This window comes from Pygoscelis adeliae, unplaced genomic scaffold (genome assembly GCF_000699105.1).
Source record: "Pygoscelis adeliae isolate BGI_AS28 unplaced genomic scaffold, ASM69910v1 Scaffold57, whole genome shotgun sequence".
Taxonomy (NCBI): domain Eukaryota; kingdom Metazoa; phylum Chordata; class Aves; order Sphenisciformes; family Spheniscidae; genus Pygoscelis; species Pygoscelis adeliae.
In genome coordinates, this window is record NW_008825615.1 from 870,861 (window position 1) to 898,847 (window position 27,987).

The window sequence follows — 27,987 nt, forward strand, 5'->3', positions numbered from 1 at the left end:
TCTAACATAAAACCAGCTGAGCACCTAGCTGACATATGGCTTCTGACTAGGGACATGTTGCTCTTAGACCTGGAACTGTTTCCTGGAGACATTTTTTCCACCATATGCCTTTGCCTTTGGCAAAGGACCCTCTCTCCTTGCTTTTCAATTGTAAAACACGCAGGAAGCTGCTGTGTTAGGCTGACAACCCTGATCAGCCTCCATCCACCTTTCCTTCTTCTGGTCATTCTCCAGCTACTCAGAGTATGGTGAAAGAGATCTGTATTCCCTCTCCAAATGGCCACTGAAAAGCTTCAATTAACTAGAAGAGTAACCAGGTTCCTCAAAATGAACAGAGCAATGGGAAAGCCCTGAAGTCCATGAATACAGAAGTCGCATCACCCATTTCAGAAAGTAGCTGATATCTTACTGCCTGTGATTTTTCAGTAATATTCACGTTAGTTAATTCACCCCAACAACCATGCAGATCACCTTGCAGCACCATTGTGAAATACTTCTTTCTTTTGAGAAAGTCCAAATCCTCCCAGGGGGCACAAAGAAGGGGCACCCAGGTCCGCCCCAGTAAGAGAGTACAACCCAACTGCACAAACCAAAGCTTTCCACAATGGTGCCTTCTGCATATTTTTTTTTAGCTTGTCCCAGCTCTGCTGGGACACTGCCGACACAAATGGTAGTGAAGCAGCAGCATTGGGTCTCACATGTCAGAACGCAAAACCGGTCCCTAGATGGTCTGCTGCAGAAACAAGTCTGGGAGAAGTGTCTGCTTGGTTTAGTCTCGCCCTCCTCAGGAGTGTGGCTCTGAAGTCGCTGCGTGAATATCAATGTGCTTGCAGCAGGCTGATGAGGTTCAGCATCAGTGTACTTCCTCACTGAAAGCACTTGGGAAATGGCTGTCACCGACTTGCAAAAAAAACAGAGGGAAATGGGATAAAACAAAGAGAATGATGTGGATTATTTAACCAGACCATGAACCCCTTAATCCCGTTGCTTCCTAGTGCATAAAAGTCCCAGAAATCTGAAGGTTTTATTCCAAAATAGCAGCATGGTTGACATGAAAGTAGTTTCATCACCATGGCAGGATTCATTTCCCTGAAGTCTGGCTGTCTAAAATTCAGGTGTCTCACTGTCTCTGGCCTCTCTGCAAACAGCAGACAGCTAGGTACTTCAACACAGTTGTGACAGGGGTGAGGGCCTTGAGCCTGGTGGTTTGGATCCTCCTCTGTAGATACCTGCCTCCCTCTGCTGACAACCAGATAGCCCATTTTTGGGTGGCAAAAGTGAGTTATGTGGGGTAAACCCCACCCAGCTTGAATGCACTGCCACAGGTTTTCCATGTTGCCCTGACATCACTTCTCAGGCAGACACATGCCAGATCCAAAAAACCTTGAGGGGGACCTTCTCCTGTCCATGCGTCAACACTCCCACCGCGATGCTGGTGGGTTATTGCCGTGCGAGGGTTATGCCAGGCAGGCAGGTGGCACCGCTGCCTGCTCTGGGACGATGCCCTGCTCCATCACCTGCCATCCCCCCAGAACCCCGGTACCGGCTGCAGACCAGTCACATTGCGATAGCATCTCTCTGAGCTGCAGTGTCTGGAAAACACGGCAGAGATCAGAAAACAAATTTAGGAAGCTGGGCCAATACCACAAGGGAAGAAATGCTAGGTTTTATGGACTAAGGAGAAATCCTTCAGGGAGACAGCCCTTTGCATCATAAATAATGAATACACATCCTGCTACCAAAGCAGACACCTATGGAACAGCTTATACAGCCTTATAAAACAAAATATTTTTGTTAGCCTGCTTTGCCTTATAGTAATGCCAAAGGGAAAGGAAACTTGTAGACAGACAAAATAATTACTTGAACACATTTTCCCTGAAGTCTGCTGGATCCCAAGATAATTTTTCTTTCTAATTTAATAAAGAAAGTCTGAATTCATAAACAGCTCCTTGAACTGAAATTTCTCCTTTGCTGAACTTTCATTCAGCCTCGCTACCTATGTCTCTGATCTTGGCTTAGGATGACGGTTAATACAGATCTGTCCAAAAAGAGATAGCTCCGTAATTGCTTATGCAAAGAAAACCTTATCTGTTTCAAGCATGAAGTCTGATGGAAGAGAAAACTTACAGTTACAGGGGGCAAAATATATTTTGCTGCCTTACTTGGGCTGGTTTAAGCTTAACCCCCCCCCCCCTTAAAACACAGGGGGGCTGTTTGTTTGTTTGTTTGTTTGTTTGTTTGTTTGTTTTGTTCTGGGAATGCAGCTCCTAAAACAATTAATCATCTAAGAGAAATTAAACAGAAGAAGCAAATATGACTGTGAAGAAGGTATTATTCATGCCCACATTAACCAAAACACTCTTTGTCTTCTAAAAAAAAAAGGAGCTGTTATTTGATTTGAAAGATTATTTGGGCTATGAAATGCAAACAACTCAGGGATTTTCAGCGCTCATGTGCCCTTCATGGGCAGGGAAGGACAGTGCACATGCCCGATCAGGAAAGCTGCCCTCTCCACGTGGAAGTAATGCGGCCAGAAAATTGAGTATTTGCAGTAGAAAATGGCTCTGCCATGGCACTGAAACGGTGCTGCATTTCAGTGTATTCATCATGAATTACAAGTAGCACACTTGCACAGCTGACAGTATTAATATTCTGACCTTAACACTCACATTAATATTCTAAAGCGACCCAGCCGAAGTGAGTTTATAGCTTAGGTTAACCTTCCCTCTTAAACCCCCAGCCCTCTTACAACACAAAATCAGAGGGCTGCCAACACAGACCAGGGCGGGGATCCCCCTGCGACAGCCAGGCAGGGTGGAGGAAGGAAAGCATGCTGGGATCTCCCCCGGGAAGGGCTGTGCCGCTTTCAGGCACACTTCTTGCCTCCTTTGGGATGGAGCCACGGGGGCACAGACTGGCTCTGCGGCAGAACCAGGAGAAACATGAGCATGCAACATGTGCAACATGGAGAGCTTTGCTGGCTCAGAGCTCCAAGTGCACCCGAAAATGTATCTGTGCCTCGCACACAGCATTTGGTGTGGATTAGTACCAGCTTGGGCTACCAGGAGGTTGGCTGGGCTACCAGGGTCACTGAGGTTGCAAAATCCGTCTCTGACATCACGCTCACCCAAGCACGAGCCTGGGGTCACGCCCCTGTCCACCTCGCGAATCTGTTCCTTGGACGATGAAGCAGAAAAACATGTCTGGAGATGAAAGAGAGGGAGATGCCTTTGCTGTTTCCAACACGTCAGGAGCATGAAGAAGGCACAAGAGCTGGGGGTGGCCAAGCGCCTTCTCCCCTCCCTGTGTACATACAGGCAGGGCAAGTGGCAGAGCCAGGGCCTGGTGGAGTCTGCCAGGGAGGACAGGTCCTTCTGTTTGTCAAATGGGGACCCCGCAGTTCCTGTCCAACGTGGAAAGGACGGATTTTGGGGCTGACTGAACAGCCTCCCTTTGCCTCTTGTGAAGCCAGCAGAAGAACTTCCATCAAACTCCACCCAAAGAGGACACCGGGCACTGCTGAAAATCTCCATGCACAGATGGAAACCACACGAAAGGTCACTTTTTTCTTAGATGTTTACGTTTTCTGGGGTTATTTAGGGGTAGTGTTGAAAAAGTACCAGTCAGGAACAAGGAAAAGTGTGACAGAGAGGAACAAGACCCTGTTGTGTTAGAGGCTGTACAAATCCAAAAAAGACACAGCCACTATGCTAAGAGCAGGGATTATAAAACATTAATGGCCAACTTTGGATTTCTCATCAGTTATCTTTTGGTTCGTGGCGGCCCATAAATCCTCATTAAATGCTGTGTGTGTCACGCAGAGCTCATATTCAAAACAATGCTACTAAATCACACACAGGTGCTAGCCACTGCTGCGGAAAACACCAGTTGTTCCCCCTCCACATCATCTGATGCTCCAGACTTGCTTCAGGAAGCCCTGACCTGCCTGGCATACAGCAGCTTCTCTCCTTTTATAAGTTCAATATTACAGAACTTTCCCCTGAAAAGAAATGCCCGGCTACTTTTGGCCATTTTTAACTTCAGCAATTCAGCTCTGTGTTTTTCTTAAAGACATGTTAAAACCTTTACAATTCTTGCTATGGATAGCAAAGAGAAAATGTCTGTCTTTGAGAAAGGCAACAAGCTCAACCTTTTCCTGCGGCATTTGAAGCTTCCAGGTGAAGAAAGGAAAACTCTTGCCCCATGACAAGGGACTCTTCAGGAGATGGCAACTTGCCTCATCTGATCCTGGCAATCCTTTGGCAATACTGTTTATGTCTGAGATGCAACAGTACAGAAATATCCAAGATCCTGTTAAAGAAAGCAGCTGGGGACAGAATATGCAATGCAACTCATTTTTATAACAGCCCTCTTCACATGCAGCTGTCCCTGGTGTCCGACAGCAGAGCATCACACACTAGTTTGAAGCTATTGGAGTACCAACCTTGAAGACGTGGGGTTACATTTTCCTGCAAGCACGCTATGGGGAATGCTGCTCCTGCTCCATCCATATGGCTGCTGGGGGTAAGCAGCGAGCACGAGCTCATACCTTAGATCACGAGGGCAAATTAACACCAGTCGTGATCTGCCATTACTTAGAGATATGTTCAACAACGGCAGTGGACAATCTGAATGAGTAACGTTCAGTAAAAAATAACAGCTTCAAAATCTGTCCCCTGCTAATGAACAGAAATAAATGTTGTAAGGTGTGATTCAGAGAGCTTAGCTGGTCCTGTGGCTTCAGAAAAGGGGTGTTGGGGTCAAAAGAGTTAAAAATTGAGATGCTGTATGGGACCGGGCACAGCTGGAGACCAGAGCCAAGCAGAGGTTGGGCCCATGTCTGGAGATCCAAGGGAACAGCAGTGACTGGAAACACAGCAAGAGGATGGCGGGGCTATTGATGAAAAATAGTTAAGTTCTCCAGAAACTAAATATATATGGCATGCCCTGTACTACCTGCTGCTGTTTATGATCGAGTGCTAAGTTGAAAAGAAGAGGACTAAGAGCCCAAAAAGCGTGAGGTGGGTCTGGGGTGCTGCCGACCCTCAGGGCCCGTGAGGGGAGCCCAGCTCAGGGACAAGCTTGGGAGCTCTGTCCTGCAAAAGAAGCAAACCTACCTGAAAGTCTGCTGCATGCAAAGCTCAACCTAGCAACTCCCATGCGTCATGTCTGTCCCTGCTAGCAGCCCATGTTTCACATACAGATAAGCATGACTGTGGCTGGTGCTGGAGGGAAGAGGGTTTTTTGGCCCCTTGTGGTGATGATTTTAGAAACAAAACCCCAAGATTTGAATGCCTTATTTTAGCAAGCAAGACCAAGAGTATGTGACGGCCCACTCCAATGGGCCCCTTTTCCAATCCAGCCTGATTTGGTGTCATTTCACTGGTCTGATGTCCATCTGTGCCTCTGCTGCCTTGAGGAGGGCTGTCGTTTGCATTAGCGAGAGATTAGAGTCAGGTCTTTGGTAGTCACTGGCAAACGTTAGGACTGGAGGGATAATTTTCATCCTTAATCAAGGCTGCAGAATAGCAGGCAAGTGGTTACGAGACAGTCTCATCTGGGGTCTAAAGGCACTTGAATTGCAAATGGTGTTTGTTCTGCTCTCCTTCAGCAGCCTTTCTGTGTGCGCACACAACTGCACCGAGGAGCAGAAGGAACCACATGCTTTATCAAAGATGAGTGAATGCAGTATGCATTTTAAAACATTAAAACTTCGGATGGCTTCCCAGGGGTGGCCTTTATGTGACACAATTACACTGTTACTGAATCTTCCTTTTTTATTCTTGTATGACTTTCACTGGGGAAAATCACGCTGAAAGCAACAGCTATTTTACAAATATTATAGTCCTGGCCCTGACCATTTGCCAAGACTTTCCATTAAGTGCAGGCTATGTTGAGTAAAAATACTGTGTCAAGGCCAATATACACCAGGTAGAGTTTCATTAAACATCTTGGCTTTTATTGCCAAATAATGTCACCTCTCCTTACCAGAAGATTTAACTTACATGCAAGCCTGCTTTGATTTTTATTGCTGGTCCTTTTAGGAATCTCTGAGTAAATTTTCAAGCTATTTGTAGGCATAAACACCAGCAGAAGGACCAGTGAGGTGTGCGGGCTGCCTCGCACACTGCCAGCCTGACAGGAGAAGCAGCAGAGAGAAAGCAGCTCGGCAGCGGTTGAATCCAGGACATCCACATGCATGGATGGAAAGGTGTTTAAGGCTTTGGGGCAGTTACAGCGATCATTTTTTTTTCCTGTTACCTTTCATCCTAGTTCTCTTTCTTTTGATTCTAACCCTTGTTTTTCGGTGAAACCCTTCGCCGATGATCCCCTCAGCTTGTGCACATCATATCCTACAGGGACAGAAGCACCACCCCTATATGCCTTATTGTTAATGCATGGGGTCCAGGTCAGACAGTAAGGAAAGGGTGTCTTGTAAGGGCTACCAGGGCATTTTTGACGGTCACATTTGGATGTGAGAGCCCTGGGGCACTCTGCCAAACCATTTTTCCCATTCCCATGCAGCTGAAAAATAGGCACAAGGCAACTGTGAGGTGAGGGAGGAGGAGGGGAAGAAGGCTTGGCCTGAGACGTCCTCGTGCCTGGCCTGCTATCACAGCAACGGCACCCCCGTGTCCCTTTCAGAAATGTCACCATCTCCTGACTGGCGCTCCACCTTACCTTACGCAGCTGCACCTAGGGGACCAGCACCGTGTTTTTAAGTTATAGGAAAGTTATGTCGGCTTGAATGGGCAGGTACCATTTCTGCAAATGTCAGCCAGTGAGTGTTGTAGCCTCTTTTGGCTACAGCGTTGTAGCCTCTTTTGGGCAGCCACAAGAGGGCAATAGGACCAAACCTAGCTTCTCCTGGCTGAGATGTCCCTTTCAGCAGAAAGTAGGTACGTGCAGAACTCACCCCTGCAAGATGCTGGGCGCTAGGTGAAGGACATGCGCAGAGCTGCCTGGAGTCAGGGAGATGCAACCCTGGACCAGGAGCATCAATCTGGTCCTGCAGCCCCCACCCAGATCGGCCTCACTCATGTGCCATGAGCAGGTCAGAGGCAGAGAGCCCGTGCTGATCCGCTCCTGTGGCCCTGTATGGGGCCCAGCGAGGAGGGGACACCACCAGTTCTGGCACACAAGGCTCGATGAGAACTGCTCACCCACCCTGCTCCATGGGAAGGAATCAGTTTCACCATGGCTTTTGGGAGGCAACATCTTCCAGCTCTGCAACCTACAGCCAGCAGGCATGTGGAATGATAAATGCTGTCAACATACTAAAATAATCATGTCCTTTGCCCATATTAAAAGCTGAAGTGGTGTATTCTCACCGTAACAAACCCCAGTGGGAACCTGATAAATGTTCCCGTTGTGAAAGTACACATTGTAGCGGGGTTCAGCAATTAGCTCCATCAGAATAATGAAGAAACCTGCTGTTTGCATAGAACATCACTGTATTTTATTTCTGTGCTTTCCATTTAGCAACCTTCAAACAATTTTTAAAGAGAGAAGAAGAGGCAAGGACAAGAGGGAAAGCTGTGCGTTTACATGCTAAACACAGTGTGCCTTGAAAATAGCAAAAAACCCCCATATGACTGTTGAATCCAGGTCAGCTCTGTGTGAACAATCCTTCTAATAGGCCTCAATACCAAAGGGAAAATTAGTTCTTGCTGTTGGAATTGTTATAAACAAGGGCTGTTAAAAGCTGAGTTTATTACTGTGAAGCTGGACTGTATTTAAAAATGTTATTGAAGATTTTCCAGTCACCTAATAATTTTATTAGAAACCACTTAAAAGATCAGCTGAAAATGTGGTAATTTCTGCATAATACAAACAAGACTTATTCTTCAGCATGCAAAGCTACTGTGGTTTTATATTTAAGGTTTATGTAAAGCAGCCACGGATGTTAGAGATGCTGGTGACCTCCACGTGAGTACTGACTTACTAACAGAGCTCAGCCCCACCAATATGCCAACAAGTTTTGAAAATACCCCCCCGAAAAGCCTGTGGGGTGAACATTAATATCCAACAGGATAAAGGGGACTACCAGACACTGGGGACTAGCAATTCAGCTCCAGACAACTGGATCAAATCCAGACCTAGTGACCAGTAAATAAAAGTTGTTAGCTCCAAGTGGCCTATCTGCCAGAGCATGATGGTCTGATTTTCTCACACACGAGCCCTCACCAGCAGTCTCAGCAGAAGCCGGAGGTTAAGAGCGTACCTTGGCTGACCTGGCTTGAGCTCCCCGTGGAGCAGATCCTGCTGATGGTCCCAGATGTTGCATCGACAGAGGAGAGTGCCCGGCTTCCCAGCTCAGAAGTCGATGCCTGCTGGGCATAATTAATTCAGGTTTTAAAGTCAAATCGCAGGGCAAAAGGGCTATCGTCACTGTGAGGTTAACAGGACTTGCCCCAGCTCACAGACATACCTCCTTGCAAAACACTTTCCTCTGAGGCGGTCTGTGAAGAAGCACAGACCGGAGCTTACACTAGCACAGTATTTTGGCTGTGGTGACTTGGGTGAGGGGATGGAGATGATCAGCACACCATGGCTGCTCATTCCCCCAGAAAGCCCCTCTGGAGCCAGGAGGGGTGCAACACAAGTTTTCCCACTCTTTGTGACGTGGGAATTCAGGACAACCTTCTCATTGCAAAAACTGGGAGCCACGGGATGTGCCTCGCACCATCGAGAGCCCCGTCGGCATGGTCACAGCACCAGGGTCCCTGTGTAGGGTGGACGCCAGTCCCACGGACACCAGTCCAGCAGCCGGGGAGGCGCTTGGCACCAGTGGCTCGGGTAAATTTGCAGTAGCAACATACCCTGCTGTAAGGGATATGTCAGGGACAGCTGAGGAGGATTTCATTCCTTCAGCTGGATGAAGGGAGGTCAAGACAGGTCACCGACCTTGTCAGCCGATCTCACGGGGGAGAGCCCCCACGGCGCAGCCCAGCAGACACCGAGCTGCCCCCTCCATCTGCCTCCGCGATTTCCTGGAGCCCACAGTTATGCAAAAGGTTTTGCTCCATTTCCCTCCATGGCTATCATGTCAGCTCGTGGGTAAATTGCCGTGACAATTAGGGAGAATAATGGGAAGACGTGACATATGTTTCTTTTACTTTAGTTCTGTCTGCTGAAAACTGGGACTAAAAGGTACGAGGCGGCTTCTTCCCTGCCTCTGGAATTTCATAGAGGGTGACTCCGAAGCATTAAACAGGCAGAAATAATTACACTTGCACAGACTAGATTAAAAACAATGAGAGAAAGTGCATGATTTTCTTTGTAGCAACCCTTGCTTGCAGCAGTTCTGTATGTTTCAGATAAATAGAGTAGACACTGCGAAACCTTTTGGAGGCTAATCAAAACCTCTAACACAACAATAAAATCTTCTCACAGCTGGAGCCAGAGAGCAGCATTAATATTTACTAGCCAATGAGTATATTTACATGAAAGACAGGATTCTAAGAGTATCTTCAATATGCAATTAAGGCATACACATGGGCTGGCAGGAAAAGAAAATAAATCTTTTTATTATGTCTATGCTAACATCTCCAGTAATGGGCTAATAATTACAAATGTACATGCAAGGTTCTTGCAATAGGGAAGGATTTGCTGCAAACTTTATTCTCATTTAAGCACATCTAGAAGTCAATTGTGGCCTCTAAATTGTAGGACACAGAGGAGCAAAAACCAAAGGTTTAATTTGGGATCAACTACTTCAACACACAGCTTTGTCAACTAAGATTTATTGTGAGAACTATGGATACATTTCACAAATGCCCAGGTAACAATAGCACTCGGTTGGTGTTCAAGGCTGGAGAAAAATGGTTCGGAGAGCAAAATACATCCCTTTCAACCAGAAAATACGAGGTTATATTCCTTTAGGTCTACCCTTGTCTTTGGTGGGGTAGCCTTGCCCAGTCTGGGATCTGCAGTGATGATGGCCAAGAGCTGTGAGCGCTTACATCTCGCAGCCCATAAGAACAATGGTGCTTGTGAGGTCCACCTGGGTTTGCAACACAGGGCACTGGGGCACGCCAGTTACACCCTTGCCCTACAGAGGTGGCTTGTTTCCACTGTGCTGTCTTTTACTGGCACATAATGACAACTCTGTGTCAAACCAGAAGAATTAAAAGTCTTTAATACATTAATCAGGTCGTTTAACAAACAGTGGACAAAAGCATTTATGGAGGAGGAGGGAAGCCCTGTACATCTCTCCCTCACAGCTCTCTCCACATCTTCTGCACCGTCGTAAGGGTTTTCCTAAGGAATGCTACGTGTCAGCACAGTCGCCTCAGGGAGCCAGTTACATTTGTATTGCATTTTTATCATCTGGTCTAACATATGTTAATGGGCTTGTTTGTGCACACAGACCCTACTGTTTTACCTGAAGGTCCAAGGTTGCACCAAAGTAGGGATATTTTGCACAAGGACACTTCTCCATAAATGTGAAAACCTAGCTTACAGATCTTGTCATTCAATCAATGACAGATCAATCTGTAAACATGTTTCCGTACCAAATGGTTTAATTATAACAGTGCAGTAGTGCATGTGGCTTAGGTACAGTATCTTACAGTGAAATGCTCTGGACATACATTCCCATTTGTGCCAAGAAGCACCTAACTCCAGGGCTGTTCTGCTGAGAGCTGAGTAAGGCTTTGCTGCGTTAGGACCTCAGTTTAATCCTGTCATTCTAGGCATGTTGTTTTTCATTATTATGTATTTGTTATTCATTTGAATTTCTGCTACAGGAATATCAATAGAATATCCTGTATATCCCAGACCAAAACAGCTGAAATACGAGAAAAGGAAGTATTGTCGGTGTTCAAAGAATGAATGATTGCTTACATCATCTTGCCTTGAAATGTTTGAACTATAAAAAAATTGAGCATCGGTCTTTTAACAAAAATTATTGGTTTGGGTCTATCAGTCATTAGTGGCTCCTTCTGCATCTTTCAAGGCTGTTATCAAAATGTTATGAAAAACATATTGCTAGTGAAGGCCTTGGGCTTTATCCCTCGGAAGGAGGTTATTAAAAGGGAAAAGGGAAAGAAATTTAAACATCCAATTTATTTACCTTTTTTTGATTGTTTCTCTCAGCTTGGCTAATGGAAAGTCACTAGCATCAGTTTCATGTTACTGGAATGAGTCTCACTTTCAGGTTGTCAGAGCTGCCATATTACGGCTGCCAACGCTGCAGGAGGATATTTATTGCTTGAAAAACAACGGTTCCCACTGGATTTAGAAAACAATATAATTGCAGTATTTTATAGGGCATAAGTTTCATAAATGCCAGAGGTGATTGGCCTCTCTCCCCCACCCTCAGCGGCCATTTCCTTCTCCCCCCTCCGCTCCCCCCAGGCTAGGTCTGGGACCACTCCAAGCCAGCAATGTTCTCTGCATGACAAGCGTGCTGACGCACTGAAAGGAGAACAGCATTAATTGCCAGCTTAAGCCTAAAACCGCACAAGGGAATTGCTAAGCAAGGCTCGGGGTCGGGTACAACCAGCCTTACCCCTCTGAAGCCAGGAATGACACCAAATGTCATCAGACTACCCACCCGCAGAGCACCCTGCTGCAGACCCCAGACCGACCTGAGCACATCGTAAGGTAGTGTCACGTTGGTTTTCGTCTCCCCAAACCGGAGATCCTAATTTTCATTTGGGGGTAAGAAACAAAGGTAAGGCCTTGAAAGAGATTCACAGGCTTGGCTGAAGGGCAAATAACTGAGCATTCCCGTAACATGCAGAGTAAAGAAAGCAAGGCTGAGTCCAGTTTTTATTTTGTCCTATATTCCTTTCCAGCATTAGTAAACATTCACTGCAAGCCACATTTTCCAGAAAGAAATCACAGAGAAGAAAAAAAAAAGGTAAGAAATGGAGAAGGATAGCACCGTAGAGCTGGTTAGAGATAAGGAAAGAGGCTGTCTAATTTTAGGCAGAGAGACAGAGAGAAAAGTTAAGAAAATCGATACATTTCTTGGATGAAAAGAAGGAAGGTAAAAAGAGTTCTTTAGAGTGAACAGAAGCCACGAATGAAATCCTGGTCCCTGGGCACAACCCAGCGCTTGGCAGAATATTTTTCCATGGGATTTAGGAAGGAATTTCCTTAATTTTTCCATACAAAATTTTCAAAACAAAGAATTTCCAAGCTGAAAAAGTCCAGTTTTTATTTTGTCCTATATTCCTTTCAACAATAGTAAACATTCACTGCAAGCCACATTTTCCAGAAAGAAATCACAGAAAAAGAAAAAAAAAAGGTAAGAAATGGAGAAGGATAGCACCGTAGAGCTGGTTAGAGATAAGGAAAGAGGCTGTCTAATTTTAGGCAGAGAGACAGAGAGAAAAGTTAAGAAAATCGATACATTTCTTGGATGAAAAGAAGGAAGGTAAAAAGAGTTCTTTAGAGTGAACAGAAGCCACGAATGAAATCCTGGTCCCTGGGCACAACCCAGCGCTTGGCAGAATATTTTTCCATAGGATTTAGGAAGGAATTTCCTTAATTTTTCCATACAAAATTTTCAAAACAAAGAATTTCCAAGCTGAAAAAGGCACGAGAAATACACAGGTGCTTTAGCTCTGGGCCTTGAGTAGGGAAGCCATAGTTTAAAGTCACCCAGAGAGTCCACAGGAAGATGCACTCCCCGACACAGCTTAGCAGCGTGGTTCTTCCCCCATGGTGCCAGCCAAGCATCTCCTTCCCGTCCCTGCATACAGGTTCTCACGCATGGGAGGCACAAAATGCAGGTGCCAGGGTGGTTCAGCACCAACATGTGCTACAGATGGGGACCTCAGCAACTGAGGCATGGTAATAGCAATGAAGTCTGTCCCAAAGGGGATACAGAAAATACAAGCAGATACTCAAAAGCAGAGAGGATTTTTGAAAACAATCAGTTATGAGGGGCATTTAGAAAAGTTGCCGGGGGAAAGTGTGCAAGCCGTCCCATTCAGAGTTCATGGGATCTAATTTCAGAGGCATGAATGTTTGCAGAAAATAGGTTTTCAGACACAAAATAAAAATCATCAAGACTATATTTTTTAAAAAGAGAGAGAGATATCCTTGGCCCTACATGGAAGCTGCACAAAGCACTCTTAAATGTACCCTGATTGAACCTACGAATGTACCTACTAATGAAGTAGGTGCTGATTGCCTTAACAGTTCCTATCCAGAAGCCTCTTTTAGAGAAAGTTCAAGGTGCTGTTTTGCTCCTGCTTGTGGCCAATGTTTACAGCCAAAGAGGAGAGACAGTACTACTTAAGCTGATAATCAGCTTTTGCTTCTGACACAGTTTTAAAAGCTAGCTGGGCAGGTAAGAGTGTACAAGAGGTTTGAACGTGCCCAGGGCTGAATTTATGCTGACACTAGACCGGGCTGTCATGCACAGAGCAGAGACATGAACTATGCAGCTGCTGCCAATGAGCCCTGGGAGCTGTTTATTTTGTCCAGTGGCTGTTTTTTATCTAAGCATGCACCAGCTAGGAGCTTCTCAGGGGAAGTGAGCTTGCCCAAAGCCACACTTCACAAAGGCTTATCAGTTATTTTCAGAGGAGACCAAAGCAGGCATTAGTAGAGGGTCAGAGGAGATGTCACACCTGCCCTGACTACAGCTCAGCCAGGTCAATACCCAACCCTTTGTAGTGGTCTGGATGCCTGGTGGCGTGGGACGCTCCGGTCCTGTTTATGTCCTCACTTCTCAGGGTTTGTACCTCCGCAATCTCTGTGACCTTACCGTGAAGTCATTCATATCCAAGCCCCTAAAGGCATGGTTCTTTGAGGTCATATCTGTAGCTAAGTTGCATCAAAAAGGGGGATGGTGGGGCCCCATTCTCCAAACTGACTCATCAACTCCCCAACACCTTGATGTTCCCAAGAAAGAAGAGAAAGGATTTTATTACCTGCTGCCTGCATTTGTACAGCACTTGCCCAAGCTGTATTTGGCCTCAAGATCAGTGGCCTCACAGAAAAATATAAAAACTTACATTGCAACAGATTGACCTGGTGAGATTTGCCAACCGTGACTTTCATAGCTGCTCTGACTGAGTCCAAAATCCTAAGGTCCCTCTTTGCTGGCAAAACGTCTGGCTTGCCAGGTCTGTCACAGCATGCCGTGGGGGTACAGCTAATTCATTTCATAGCCGCTTCATCGTGCCTAATGCAGCACAAAGATAATAAAGCAGTTTCACTCTAAAACACTAGCTCCCAGGTTGATACAATGGATTAAACTGATTAAATCGGGGCCACATCACCCCACGGGGCAATTCATAATGTCAATGGGACATTAAATGGTAGGACTTGTCCTCCTAGCAGTCAAATCACATACCACTCACAGCCCGTTGGAGTGCCCTTCTGTAAAGGCCCGTGTCAGGCCATGGGCCCTAATATCGTGCCTGTGAGTCACCATAAAGGACCACCTCATTGAACATTAGGCAACATGCATGTATCTACAGCTGGTCCCTTGGCCAGTTCACAAAGAAAGGCAGGGAGATAACCCACTGTGTACACAATGCTGGCAGCACTAAGTATTTCACAGAATCCCCTTTCATTTTCCTGGGAAGAGCTGCTTTTGATCAGGTGCTGATGGGGGTTTCTAGATCTTGACTGAACCAGCGTTTGCTTCAGTTGTGCTCTGGACCATTTGCAGGTGGTTTCCAGGAAGGTCAGTTCCCTCCTGCTGCTGCTACCTGGGCTGGCAAGCCCAGGACACGCAGCACAGTCCCAGCCCATATCTGGGACTTGTCTCCTGTTAAACCACAGATCTCCCCGCCTGTCCCCACCATCTCTGAGCTGCCTCTGCCACCACTATCATGTTAGGAAGCCTTTTTGTGCACCTCAGCACCTCTGCAGGGCTTATTGTTATCAGAATTGGCTTAAAAGAAGCTTGCAGGCAGCCTTGACATGAGCCATTACCTTGTCAAGGACATATAGTTGTAGCACAGCAATTACAGGACTCTGCAGAGCCTGGGCCCACAGTCCTTGTAGCCCAGAAGCATCTTGTACGGGCTTTTTCCTGAAGCAATGAAGTAAGTTAGTAAAATGCCATTGCCCTTTTATTATTGCTTTTAGATTCTTCACAATTATTCCTATCCGCACATACAACCTTTGCTCACCAAAAGAACAGGTGAGAAGAGCTCTTCTTCCCAACCTACCACATTGAAAGGGTCTCATTCTTCCCCCACCCCTGACCCTGCTCCCCCAGCACAGCTGCACGGGAACCGGCAGAGCAGGGCACCTCCGAGCTGTGAAAGACCAAGGGGCAAAGGAAAGCCCGTGGCTGAAGGCTCCTCTCTGGAAAGATTTGACTTCTCCAACCTGTTTGCATCAAAATCTCAAGGGCATTTAAACCACGTGGTCTAAGGAGCCCAGCTGCTGCAGTGCTACTCCAGAAAGAGGCAGTCTCCAACGTTAATGGGTATAATCCTGCTGGTTTGCAGATCTCCTCCTCTCTGACTTGCACAATCGCATACACAGCGCTGTAGTGCCTATGGCTATCCCAAGGCCTCCTTTTGAGATGCTCCTCACACAGCCTGCCAAATGTCAGGATGGACAATTACCTCTGGTGATTGACACGAAGGAAGAGAGCTTCAGCAGCCATTAGCAGAGGCCTTCACTACAACAAAACATACTCATCTATTCTTCTCCCTTCCTAAAACATAGCTTGTGAAGAGAGAAAGAGAGAAAGAGAGAGAGAGAGAAAGAAGGAAAGAGAGAGAGAAAGAAGGAAAGAGAGAGAGAAAGAAAGCAAGAAAGAAAGAAAAGAAAGAAAGAAAGAGAGAAAGAGAGAGAGAAAGAAGGAAAGAGAGAGAGAAAGAAGGAAAGAGAGAGAGAAAGAATGACAGAGAGAGAGAAAGAAAGAGAGAAAGAAAGAAAGAAGGAAGGAACGAAGGAAGGAAGGAAAGAAAAAGAAAGAAGGAAAGAGAGAGAGAAAGAAGGAAAGAAAGAAGGAAGGAACGAAGGAAGGAAGGAAAGAAAGAAAGAAGGAAGGAAGGAAGGAGGGAAGGAAGGAAGGAGGGAAGGAAGGAAGGAGGGAAGGAAGGAAGGAGGGAAGGAAGGAAGGAGGGAAGGAAGGAAGGAAAGAAAAAGAAAGAAGGAAAGAGAGAGAGAAAGAATGACAGAGAGAGAGAAAGAAAAAGAAAGAAAAAAGGAAGGAAGGAAGGAGGGAAGGAAGGAAGGAAGGAGGGAAGGAAGGAAGGAAGGAAAGAAAGAAAAAGAAAAAGAAAGAAGGAAAGAGAGAGAGAAAGAAGGAAAGAAGGAAGGAACGAAGGAAGGAAGGAAAGAAAAAGAAAGAAGGAAAGAAAGAAGGAAAGAAAGAAAGAAAAGGAGAGCAAGCAAGCAACCTTCTTTTTCCTTCTGTAAACTAAAAGCTCTGTTTTCAATTTTTATGGTTTTTAGCCTGAAGAACTGTACAATTCTTTTTTAAAGAAATATATAAACTGGCATTTGATAAAAAGAAGAAGTTTGCTCTCTAGTGGCTGAATTTAAATAGCTCAAAAAAACAGAGGCTGCTGAAGAAAGGGAGAGTTTCATCCAAAACATGCTCGGTTCCTAATCTTTGTGCCATTAAATATTTGCTCTTTGCCAATATTTACTATTGAACAACTACCTATGACCAGTGTGATTGTACTAAGGAAAATCAAAGTGCATGGTATTAAGATCTAATCCCATAGATTTTCTAGTTGGAAAAGGAAATTACTTCTGTCTCTACATGTTTCCCGATGTAGGAAGGGGCTAGGATGGGGTCTGAAGGGTCAACTGGCATGGGAGAGCACACTGCACAACCCAGATGTCACTGGCCATAGAAAGCTTATGGGGAGACCGCTGTGGCAGTGGGTGGTTCGTTCTGGGGTGCGATGCCCGTTGCGCATCAGGACAGCCATGCACTACGGCACTTCTATCCATCACGGTATTTTTGAGCTGGGACTGGCTTGTGCCACCAGCCAGGATGTCATGGGATGGGAGAGCACAGGACTGGGCATAGCTGAGGTCAGGAGGCGGCAGCGGCTTTCCCCAGGCCAGGAGGAGGACCACAGACAGTGCCCAGGCTCCCGCACCCATTCCCAACCCCAGGGCACCTTGCAAAGCTGTGCAGTCCACGTCAGGATACAGAAGAGACTCCCACATTTCTGCACATGTTCATTTCTGTCCCTGGTCTTTAGCCTCAGGGATTTCAGAGCAAGAAGATCCAGTCTGCTCCCCGCACCCAGTCCCTGCCCTCCTGTTTCCCATTGCAGAGACCCCCATTGCAACCCCTCAGACCATATGTAGACCCCAGCGTCTGGGATTGGGAATGTGCTTCTGAGAAGTGCTTTTCCTAGGGTAGTGCCACTGCCTTTAGGAGAAGAAGGTCAGTGGCACGTTGTCTGTGTGCCACCACTATCTCATTTCTCTGCTTACAGCACATCTGGCAGGAGGAGCCGGGTGCCACAGTGTAATGGGATTAGCCCAGCAATGGTAATGAATCAGACATTTCCTACTAACAACAAAGAGGAAAAGGGAAAAAACAAAGAAACAAACTGAAGCTGCAGCCTCAGTGAAGACCAACCCCATCCACTTCTTAATTTTTTTAGTGCTATTATTTCATGGAAAACCCTGCAAGATCTTATGCTTCAGCAGCCAGATGGAGAAGGGGATGAGGCAGATGAAAGCAACAGCCAGGTCTTGAAGGCTCACCCACTTGCAAGGCCCATTCCCAGGCAGAGTAATTGCCAATCAGAAGCAAACTACTTTATAATGAAAGCATTGTATGAGCAAGGGGATGTCTGGGGCTTTTGCTTAATTGCTAGACGTGGCAGGGGAACACAGAAGCATGGAGAGAGGGGCTCAGGCAACACTTGCTGAAATCAGGGAGGATTTTGCCACAGAGCTAATTCAGGGCAGGAACAGATCTAGGGCAGGTGCAGAGGTACTAGCGATCCTCCAGCCAAACCCTGTTCTATCTCAGCCCAGGAGAGCATCTACACCACCTCCTTCCACACACCCAGGTCAGGCAGGGGCACAGCCAGGACCATAGGGATCTCATTCCCAAAAGAGGAGCCCCATGTGTTTTGTCACCATGGATCATGCAAGTTTGGGCCATGCTCCATTGCTTCTGCTGCTCTTGCTCCTGGCCCACTGCCTGGCTCGCATGCTGCATTGAGGAGCCTTTTGCAGAGCACAGGCCCTGCAAAGTCCTCCGTTGGGGAGTCCTTCTCTTTTCTTCCCATCGTTCCTTCCCAGAAGATGGGTCTAGGTGTTTGGCCATGATGCCAGACTACCTCTCTTAGCTGCCCCGCTCCTCGTGCTCAGGAAACCCTCTTTTGCAGCTTAAAACCAGAAAGAGAGTGCTGTCGTTATCTGATCTGGTCTCCATAACCTGGTTCATTGGGCCTCCCAGGACTGAGCCCTTCTTGAACAAAGGTATGTCTTTGAGAAATGGCTTTTGTGTGAGAAGAAGAGTGGGGTGATAAGGAAAGCCCATCCCTGAGACCAAGCACTGTGCGTGGGAGGATCTCACCCCACAGAGCAGAAATTCTATTATTGGATACGATTATTGAATTTTGATCTTGAAACAAACAATGCATACTCATTTACAGAACAAAACCATCCACACCTCAGTCATATTTCATCATTACGGCATTGCAGCATTTTGGAATATTTTTTTTAAGTTTGAGGTTAGTAATACTGTAGATGGAAAATACAGAACCAGCTTTAGAAACCATTTCTGAGTTTAATCAGACCCCTGGAGATGAGGAAGTGACTACGTTAGTTTCTAGGGCTGTCTTTGGATACAGCATCATTTCCTATTATGAAATAGTCCAGAGTGGTACAACATCAGTGGGAACCAGACCAAGGTTTTGGGGCTCTTTACAAATCCCTAACCTTCCCAGTAAGCACCATCCTCTTCCAAGTTCCTCCAGCACCAGCTGCCATGGTGTGCTCTCTGCGCACCATCAGCTGGACCACACAGAGCTACTTTAGAGAAAGACGTTAATAATCCATCCCAGAAGGGACTGTCAACCCGTTCCTCTGATACAAGGCAGCAATAATATTACTGAGCATGGAGTTAGGTTGATGTCGAGACCAAACAAACCAGAGCTATGCCAGTGGGACTGGTAAAACAAGACATTCTCCTTCTTGGGGGTCTTCACTTCAAACAGTCCTGAGGAAAAAGAAAATGTGTATCGGCACTCTCCTGCAAATATCAGAGCCCTTCCAGGATGTGGAAGCACCATATATTATCCTTTCTTCCCATCAGTCCTTCCAAGAGGCTAAACCTACTAGCTTGGCCATGATATTGGACTACATCCTCCAACTGCTCTGCTCCTCACACGACAGAGTCTAACACCAGAAAGGTACCACTGTGACTATCTTTTCCGATCTCCTACATAACCTGGCTCAGTGGACCTCCTAGAAGTGATCAAAGGTCCACCTTTAAGAAAAACAGCATGAATGTTAAGTTTCCTGTGAGGGAGAAACCATTTCAACCTTGGTTGAAGTCATTGAAGTCCAATGACTATTACACTCACAATAAGAAAATGCATCTTATTTTTGCCTGAGTTTGCTTATTTTCAGCTTCCACCCACTGTTTTTTCTGTTTATCTGCTAGAACAAAGAGCATTCTGCCATCAATATCTGTCCGCATCCAGGTGATGGTAAGCAGTGAGCAACCGTCTTCTCAGCCTTCTTTCCAATGAGCCAGACAGAGGGAGGCCCTGGAGACTTTCTGATGTGCTGCCACTTCTGTTCCCAGATCCGTGGCTTCATGTTAGATGCGTGTTGAAGCACATGTTGTTTGTTTGCACCCAGCTGAACAACTGATCCTTCTATGACCTGACCTTAAACATTCTCTGTTATCATCTGCAGATGTCATCAGCAATGGGTCCCCCTTCCACAGCATCAATAACATGTTCAGTAGAAACACAGCTTTTGGATAATGATTTGTATCTGTGCTTATGGATTGATCCCCAGCAGCCATTGAAGACAAGTCCAGCGCTGTTTAGGCAAATCAGAACCAAGAAAGTAGGTCTTACATACAGGATGGAGGATCTTGTCTGGGAAGCAGTGATCCCAGAAAGGACATGAGACAAGGAAGCAGGTTGAACACCAGGTCCTTGGGATGCCATGACCTTTGCTGGCCAATCTGATCCCTCTTTAATGAGGAGAAAGGGCAGATCTTGCCTGCCCTGGAGGTAGAAACCTGGCAGGGCTAAGCCTGAAACCCTGCTTGCCAAATGGCTTCCCCTCAGGAACAACCCCTCCTGTCTACAAACCGTAGAACAACCTGGGTGAGGAGGACGTTCCCAGTGAGGTCTCCCCTGGCTTCTGAGGCTGCACACACTGTTCCACATGGAAGGTGTAGTCATCCAAGTTGCTGAAATGTCTCTCCTGCACCTTACAGCGTGTGAGGAGGCTGGCAGGAATGGCAAGCAAATCGGGAGGGAGGGGGGGATGTGTTGGTGCAACGTGACAGGAGTAGAAATTACATCACACCAAGCTTTGATGTCTCCCCTAATAACCTCTCAGAAACAGTTTTTCTGATTTCCTTTCCGGCACTGTCACACAACTAGATTAGATTTTGCTTATAGACAATCTGACCCAGGCTTCACCAAAACTTAAGGCTCTCTGAACAGGACACGCTGGAAGTTCATTAGTGTAAGTTACACTTCAGCAAAGCTGAATGTTGCATAAAGCGGCTTTTTTTGACCAGCATTGAATCGGAATGAACTTCTCTTTTGACTCAGCTTTCATTCCCTGGAATCTAAGACCTTACATCCCTGTTTTTTAAAGGGACTTAGTTCCCATCTCACTGAAAGTGAAATCAGGGCTGATTAATTCTGTTGACTTGGGTGCTGTGCTGTGAACAGGAGATGTCTTTTAATGTAGCTCAAACTTCTTTTAAAAGTGTACCTAAGGAATAAAAGTGAATGATGAGGTTGTTCCTATGTATTCTTAGTGTTGCCAGGGAAACCATTTCCTGCCTGTATTTATCCCAATTCATCTCTGTTTTTTCAGGGAGGGGAGGTAAACCTTCCAAAATAAACAGACAATACTCTGAAATGAAGGTACTTATTAATGAGCCGGGGTACCCCCAAGATACACAGCATGGGATCTGGTATTTTTCCAGTCAAGGTCACTAGTTGAAATACATCCCAAATTAATAGCTTCTGAAAAAAAAAAATGATATAACGAATGGACAGTCTGTATTGCTGGTGGTCTGTGTCTAGTCCGTCTTGGACGGGGCTGTATCTGGGGGAAAAAAGGCATTAATCAGTATTGTTGTGTGCAGCTGGCCCTTGAAGTCTATTCCCACCTAGAGCTGGTTCTTCCAGACCAGACTTGACACACATCTGAAAAGCACTGCAGGGACTTGGCAATCCTGTGAGTAAGGAGAGGCACTTGTGGTGGGCCCACAGAAGCACTTGTGGTGCTCACAGAGCATCTTGCAGAGGATCTGAACCCCATACAGGACCCACAACACAACTGCCTGCCACGGACTGACATAATGTGGCCAGGATCTTTGTTCCTCGGGAGTGAACTGAATATATCCCTACAAAAACAACAGAGATGGAAAGAAACGTGTGCAGCTGCCAGTGGCTTGGTGGGAATGACTGCACTTGAGAAAGGGTGTCCATCTCCTTCCCTCTTCCCAAGAAGGAGTCCCAATACTGAAGGGGAGTGGTTAGACCCATGTTTATGCCATTAACCTAGAGCTCAGTTTCTCACTTCTCACGTGCTCTACGACCTCACCCCATGAGCAGTGGGTAATAGCACTCCTCTATCTCACAGAGGGGTAAATACATAAAAGACTGAGACATGGAAATATCATCTTCTTGAGGACTAAAAACATACTTTCAGTGGCATATTGCCCTGTGCTATCAAAACTGACAGCACTGTAATTATTGTCCTGCCTTCTGTCCCCAACAGACACACATCACTCTCCTTGCACTTCGTACGTCCCTGGCAGCAAGCAGCTTTCTCAAATGGGATCCCCCTTTCTGGAGATCTGGAGATCCACATTGTCCTGGAGAAAAAAAATAGCCCTGGGGCCCTCAGCTGGCAATTTGCATGCAAGCTCCGTGCAGACCCGATGGGCTGGTGTCTGACATGCGCCCCATCACAGTGTACAACGAGGAAGCACAAGCATGAGGACCAGGATGCTGCCGCACACTTGCCACAGGTGTTCCCTTTGGGGCCACCGTGGAGTAACTCTGGAAGCCAAAACCCATGGTGATGGGGCCAGCAGGAGGGAAAGCAGAGTGGAGAAAAAGGTCACCACGCTTGCCCTCCTTGTCTCTGTTCAGGTGTTCATATCTCCCTGCCGTGTTTTCCATTTTGCTGTCTTAAACATTCCTCGTCATGTCAGAGCAAGAGTTTAGTGCAGAAAACCCTCATCAAGAAGATTATATGCAAATAGATTAAAATCGGAGCATATTGCTAGAGACCTATGTTGTGGATCCCGTGGGCGTGTTTGGCCTGTAGCTTTTCAAATAGAGAGCACTGGTTAGGCTGAAACCCTAACCCTGTGAAAGCCAAGGGCGTTCGTCCAGTGGCTCCAGTGGGTTGGGGATGCAGCTCCTCATGTTCGGTACCCGAGCGTTTCTGCTGACGTGTGAAGGAGGTGGCTGGCCTGGAAGGCACTGTGCCTGGCCATTGGGCTTTGCAGGACCCTGGAAAGGAATGGGGATCGTTCTCTGGATGGGAAACGATGAGGGGGGTGATGAAAGTTTGGGGAGGAACTGGGCCCTCACACAAGCACCCAGAACATCCTGACATTTCTTCTCCTTTCCTAAAAGTGTGACCCAGTGTGCAACCAGATCCCTCCTGGGAAGACAACTGAAGTGGTGTTTTGAAAGAGAGGCTCTCAAAACGGTGCAAACTTCTGCAGGGACCTTTTCTGTTTCTGAGAGGGTTTACTTCCTTTGTCTCAATTACCAGCAAATTTAGACTGCATCTCATTAAGCCAAAAGAAGAGTGGTGACAAAGGATTTAAATGATCAGCTTTTAAACCAACCTAAATGAAAAAGATAAAACAGCTTTATGGAGACAGGCCATCCATCTGCAGATGTCACAGGCTGGGTTAAATTAGGCAGTCTCACCACACCCCTGCATTTGAGATAGCTCTGAGAGATAGCTAAGAACATATTTAAACCCAAAACAAAAGCAAACACATGAAGCTGCTCTAAATTCTGGGCAGAGAAGATGGGCGAGGGTGGAGTTGCCTATGCATTTTCTGGGAGGGTCTTCCCATGCCCTCGGCTGGTGATGGTCGCCCCTGGGGTATCGGCCCCGGGCTCGGCACAGGGAATGAGCCATTAGGGGCAGGAGTGGCAGGGGAATTTCTGGTCCTGGCTTCCTATGAAAGGGAACACGCAGGGCGCTGCACCCCGTGCATCACCTTGAGCACAGGGCGTGTGTAAGGGGAAGGAGCATGGAGGCAACACGTGGAATCAGACCTGTTGGATTCAGACCAGAAAATGTAACTGCCTGTATAGCTGTGCTGGCTCAGGGTAAGAAAAAACATCGTGCTTCCCAGCCCACGGAGCCATCCCGGGCCAACTGGGGTGTGCACACAGCAACCCCATCAGCAGAGACCTTTTATCAGCTTATTTTCAAGGAGATCATAGTCGATAGCTGCACCACAGACACCGCTTTTGAAGCCCTCGGCTGCACTGCCACCACACCAGCCTTGCTTAATGCCAGCACTCCGGGGCAGACCAGGAGTACTCGGCTCCTGGGATGCAGGTTACATCTCGGTCTCACATCCTGAGATGTAAGTGGGGAGTGAAGCACGGAGCTCTGCCAGACCTGTGCTGCCCCTGCGCAGAGCCAGCCTGGGCTGCCTCAGCACCGCCTTGCTGGAGCCCCGGGGAGCACCTCCACAGATGCCCAAGGGCTTAGGGAGAGGCCAGGCTCCTGAGCCTGGCCCAGCATCAAGCCAGCGTCAGGACATACACAGGGAGAGAGCAGCAGGGCTCCTGGGGTTGAGTGAAGGGCAGCAAAAAGGAGGCAGGAGGAAGGCTGGGGATGGGCCAAGGAGCTGGACCCAGGCACATACCGAGCGTTGCCAGACAGAAAAAAAGCTGATTATCATCATGTGGGCAGTCCCTGGAGAGGAAGCCTGACACATCCTGAACCCTCACTGTGTCTTAGGAAAAACCAGGTATGTTCTTGTAAGTAAACACAATTGACCTAACTTTATCATACTTTGCACATCCTACTTCCAACAACCTACACAACGCTCAAGGCTCATAGCTATCTGGATCTGAAAAAACTGTTTGGAAAGCTACATTTGACCCAGCTATAGCACTGATTTTGGTCCAACTGTTTATACTAAGGAACTCTTACACATGCAGCATAAGTATTTTTAGTATATAATATTGAACTATTAAAAAGGCTTTTGTTCTGTGGTATTTAGAGTAGTTTTAAATCAAGACCTAGTCTGTCTCTTGACAGTATTATCCCTGCAACTTTCTGCTTTTCAGTCGATGGAAGGATGAAGTATCATTACGGCTTCTTGCCAATGTGCAGTATGATGCAGTTAATTAAAGAAACATAAAGTTCATGCGTGATGCTAAAGATCACCTCTGCGTCTCTGAATGCACACTGGCATTAGATCAGCTGGGTAATGATGGGATAATTTTGTTTGCCATTTTAAGCTGAGGTTTATACAGTCCATTATAGGAAGGAAATGTCATCTTACGATTTAGCTGAAGGTGATGTCAGACTGTATGGTCTATAATTTAGGTCAGATTTCTAATAATATTTTGATTTGATGACTCTGAAGTGTGAACTTGAATGGTCAGACTTCTGAGCACCCTTAAGCATAGGGTGCTTAAATAGCCAGAGATGCCAGAGGAAAGGCTCACAGCCTCGCTGCCCCTCTGCTGCCCCGTGCACCTCCTCCAGCTGGCAAAACAACTCACCAGGGCAGCATTCGCTGTATTTGCAGGGGTAACGGCTGGGTACACACCATGGCCTCGCCCGGGCAAGAACTGAGCCACAGATGATAGGAAGCCTGAGAATAGGCGTGTCTCCTGCTCGCACCCGCGTCACTGGGGAAAAAACATGAGGAAAACTGTGGCTTTGAAATGAGCAAAGGCAGTATGGTAGAGTTAACCCTGGGAAACACACACCTGCAGAGAGACAGGCAACTATATCCAGAGCATCGGTGGTTTAATACAAAATGTTGCAAGAAACAAAAAAATGTTTGCATTGCTTCAGTACCACAAATTTAAAGTTCTCTTTGAGTAAAAAAAGACAACAAAACTCTTTAGATTTCACATTTCCCAGGTTGCGCATAATATCAGCACACAGCAGAGGCGGTAATTATTTTTTACAGACTAAAGATACATAAACTATGTATCAGCCACAAAATCTCAGGGGACGGTATGTCACTTGCCCTCGGTCTCCACAGCCTCTGCTTGGAAGCCCATTTTACCAGTGTCCAGACCACAACTGGCCCATGCTGCGAGTCAGGAAGAGCATTTCTAGGCCCATACTCCAGCCCCAGTGTCCTTGGGGAAACACATGCCTCGGGACTTTGCCGGGTCGAGAGCCCAGCTCTCAGCAGGGTTAACGATTTCAGGCTTCAGTTCCCGTTTACTGTTCCCATTTACCTGCCCCGCCGGCCTTGTACATTCCAACTCTCCAGTCTCTCTGGCTGTGAAGCCCGAAGTGTTAGCAAAACTCTGCAGCGACAACGTGCTTGCACAAGGTTAAGAGAACAGGAAAGACGAAAACCCGGGCAAGCCAGGCCGTGATTGGCTGCCGGACGCTGCATTGGAGCAAGAATCACCGAAAATGGGAGTGTTTCCAGAAAGGGCACTGGCCACCATCATTCATTCCTGACACAGTTATGCAGCTGTTACTTAAGCCAGTCCTTGTCATGCCACAGTTCCCTGATAGTGTCAGGAACTACAGGGACATTTGTCAAAGCAGGATGACACCTAAAGATAGCATTGAACCTAAGGGAAAGGAATTTAAAAGAAAACAAATCACCATGGTTACAGTGAAGGGTGAGAAAAGTGTTCCCTGTGTGTGGAAACCTGACTTGGGTGACCTTTGCTGAGACGGACTCCTGAGACAGCACTAAGCTGCGCAGAGCCAGCGAAAGGAAAACAAGGGAGTCGGAGCAACAAGCAAAGATATTTTAATGTTCAAGGTTGCACAGCACAGCTGCTGCAAATCAGACACCCCTGCAGAGCCCAAGGATTCAGCCTGGGGGGCTCAGTGACTTGTAGCCACAGCAGCTGGAGCCCACACACTGCTGCAGCGTTGGCAGCGAATGTGAACATGCTGAAACCTCCACCACACGGCCAAGCACCTCTACCAACCCATCCAAACACCCTGGCCAAGCCACAGCTCAGAGCTGCGATCCAGCAATGCGCTGAAGCCAGCATTAGGGTGCCTAGCACCAAGCCAAATGCCACACGGTGCAAAGCTTTGATAAATCAGCTCTGGCTATTCACGCTTGTTTAAAACCGTTGGTGGGTTAACCTCGTACAAGCATGCTGGGTGCTGGATGAGGCACCACTCGCCCGTGCTGCTTTGCCTCTCTGCTGCATCACGTCCTCCCATGGGCCCTGTAAAAGCAGCATAAATTCGGTGGCTAATCTGATAGCAGTGTGGTCGTGCCGCCTGCTCTTGCCCAGCGCCTGCGGAATTGCAGCATGTGTTTATAAAAGTGCTCAGTGCTTGCCGTGGCTTGGTTTGAGAAGCTGGCAAAGGCCAGAGCTTGCTTACCTGTGTACCTGGCCTGTGTATGAGGAAACACTTGGGGGTGAATTGCCACCCCTCCGCACCGCTTGAAGCCGCAGCTGGGGTACCATCTTGACTCTTGTCAAACCCCACGCGTTGGCCAGTCTCTATGCACGAGCACAGAGCCTTTTGCTACAGCTCCGCAGCAGCTTCTCACTCAGCCCCTGCCCCTGGCCGGGAGAGGGGGAAACGGCAGGAGCGGATCACGCCTTTCACACTTGCTCCATTTCCTCCTGCTGCCCCCAGCGCTACAGCGCTGCTCTGGTTCGTGGCTTCCCTGGCCTTTCAGTGGTCCCAGGTCTGACCTGGAGGAGGGTTCCTGCTGTATCGCTCAGCCTGAGAAGAGACATTGCATCTCACTATGACCGTTTGACCATCACAAGTACCACGAGGCAAACAGCCCATGCGTAAGGCTTCTGGCACAGGTGCAAGCTGGCTGTGCTATCAGAGCAGTAAAAACATAACAGAAACACTTGTCTACCCAGGTCTTCTCTTCCCTGCCTCCTGCATGCTTCTATTTCAAACCTCGCAAGCACTCAGGTACCTAGGCGTCCATCTTTACCACCATGTGAAAAGATGAGACCCAAAACAGAAGGATGCTGGTGTGGGAACTACTGGTACCATATGTCCCTGAAACTCTCCTAAGCAAAAAAGTCCTGCTTTGATGATTTCAAAGAGAAAGTCCGCACAAATCCTCTAGCTCCTGAATTTTTCATTTGATATTTTTGGGTGGTGTGGCCTTCTCTCCCAAGGCACCTTGTGGCAAGCTATGGCCGGATGAAGTTTCTGACACGGTTTGCAATACTCCGGAGGAGGCAAATTTGCATAAAAGCATCACTTCCACACTGAGCTCAGAATAGTGTCATATAACCAAACTGTGATGAACTGATGAAAGTTTGTTCAGATGATGTAATCCCAACCGTGTTAAGTAACACTGAAGGGTGGCATTGCCATGGACACACAGATTTTTGCAATCCTCCCTTTTCTAGCTTACTCACACGCTTTAAGTTAACTGCAGCTGAATTAGTCCTTCTATTTTCAGTAAAGTCCATCTTTGTGTTTCTGACTGGTCTCTATCTTCTTACTACTAAGCAACAGTATATTCTTAAAGTTTTATTTTTACTGTACACAGGTAACAGACACAAGCAACAGGCTCAACACACAGAAGCAGTTCTCGTGGTTTAACCTCAGCCGGCAACTGAGCACCACACAGCCCCTGGCTCACTCTCCCCCCGCCCCGGTGGGATGGGGGAA

The 27,987-nt window shown here is 47.0% G+C and overlaps 1 protein-coding gene across 1 annotated transcript in view; it reads right to left on the bottom strand.

The window, feature by feature from the left end:
• The window catches only part of SPACA1 (sperm acrosome associated 1), a 126,933-nt gene extending 100,129 nt beyond the window's left edge, over positions 1-26,804 (bottom strand). Inside the window, exons 1-3 of the mRNA XM_009333216.1 lie at positions 26,719-26,804; positions 25,508-25,680; positions 24,900-25,028 (exon numbers count right to left, since the gene is read on the bottom strand). Coding sequence (XP_009331491.1) covers positions 24,900-25,028; positions 25,508-25,680; positions 26,719-26,804 — 388 coding nt within the window. The remainder of the gene's footprint in view (positions 1-24,899; positions 25,029-25,507; positions 25,681-26,718) is intronic.
• Positions 26,805-27,987: the final 1,183 nt, after the last annotated feature.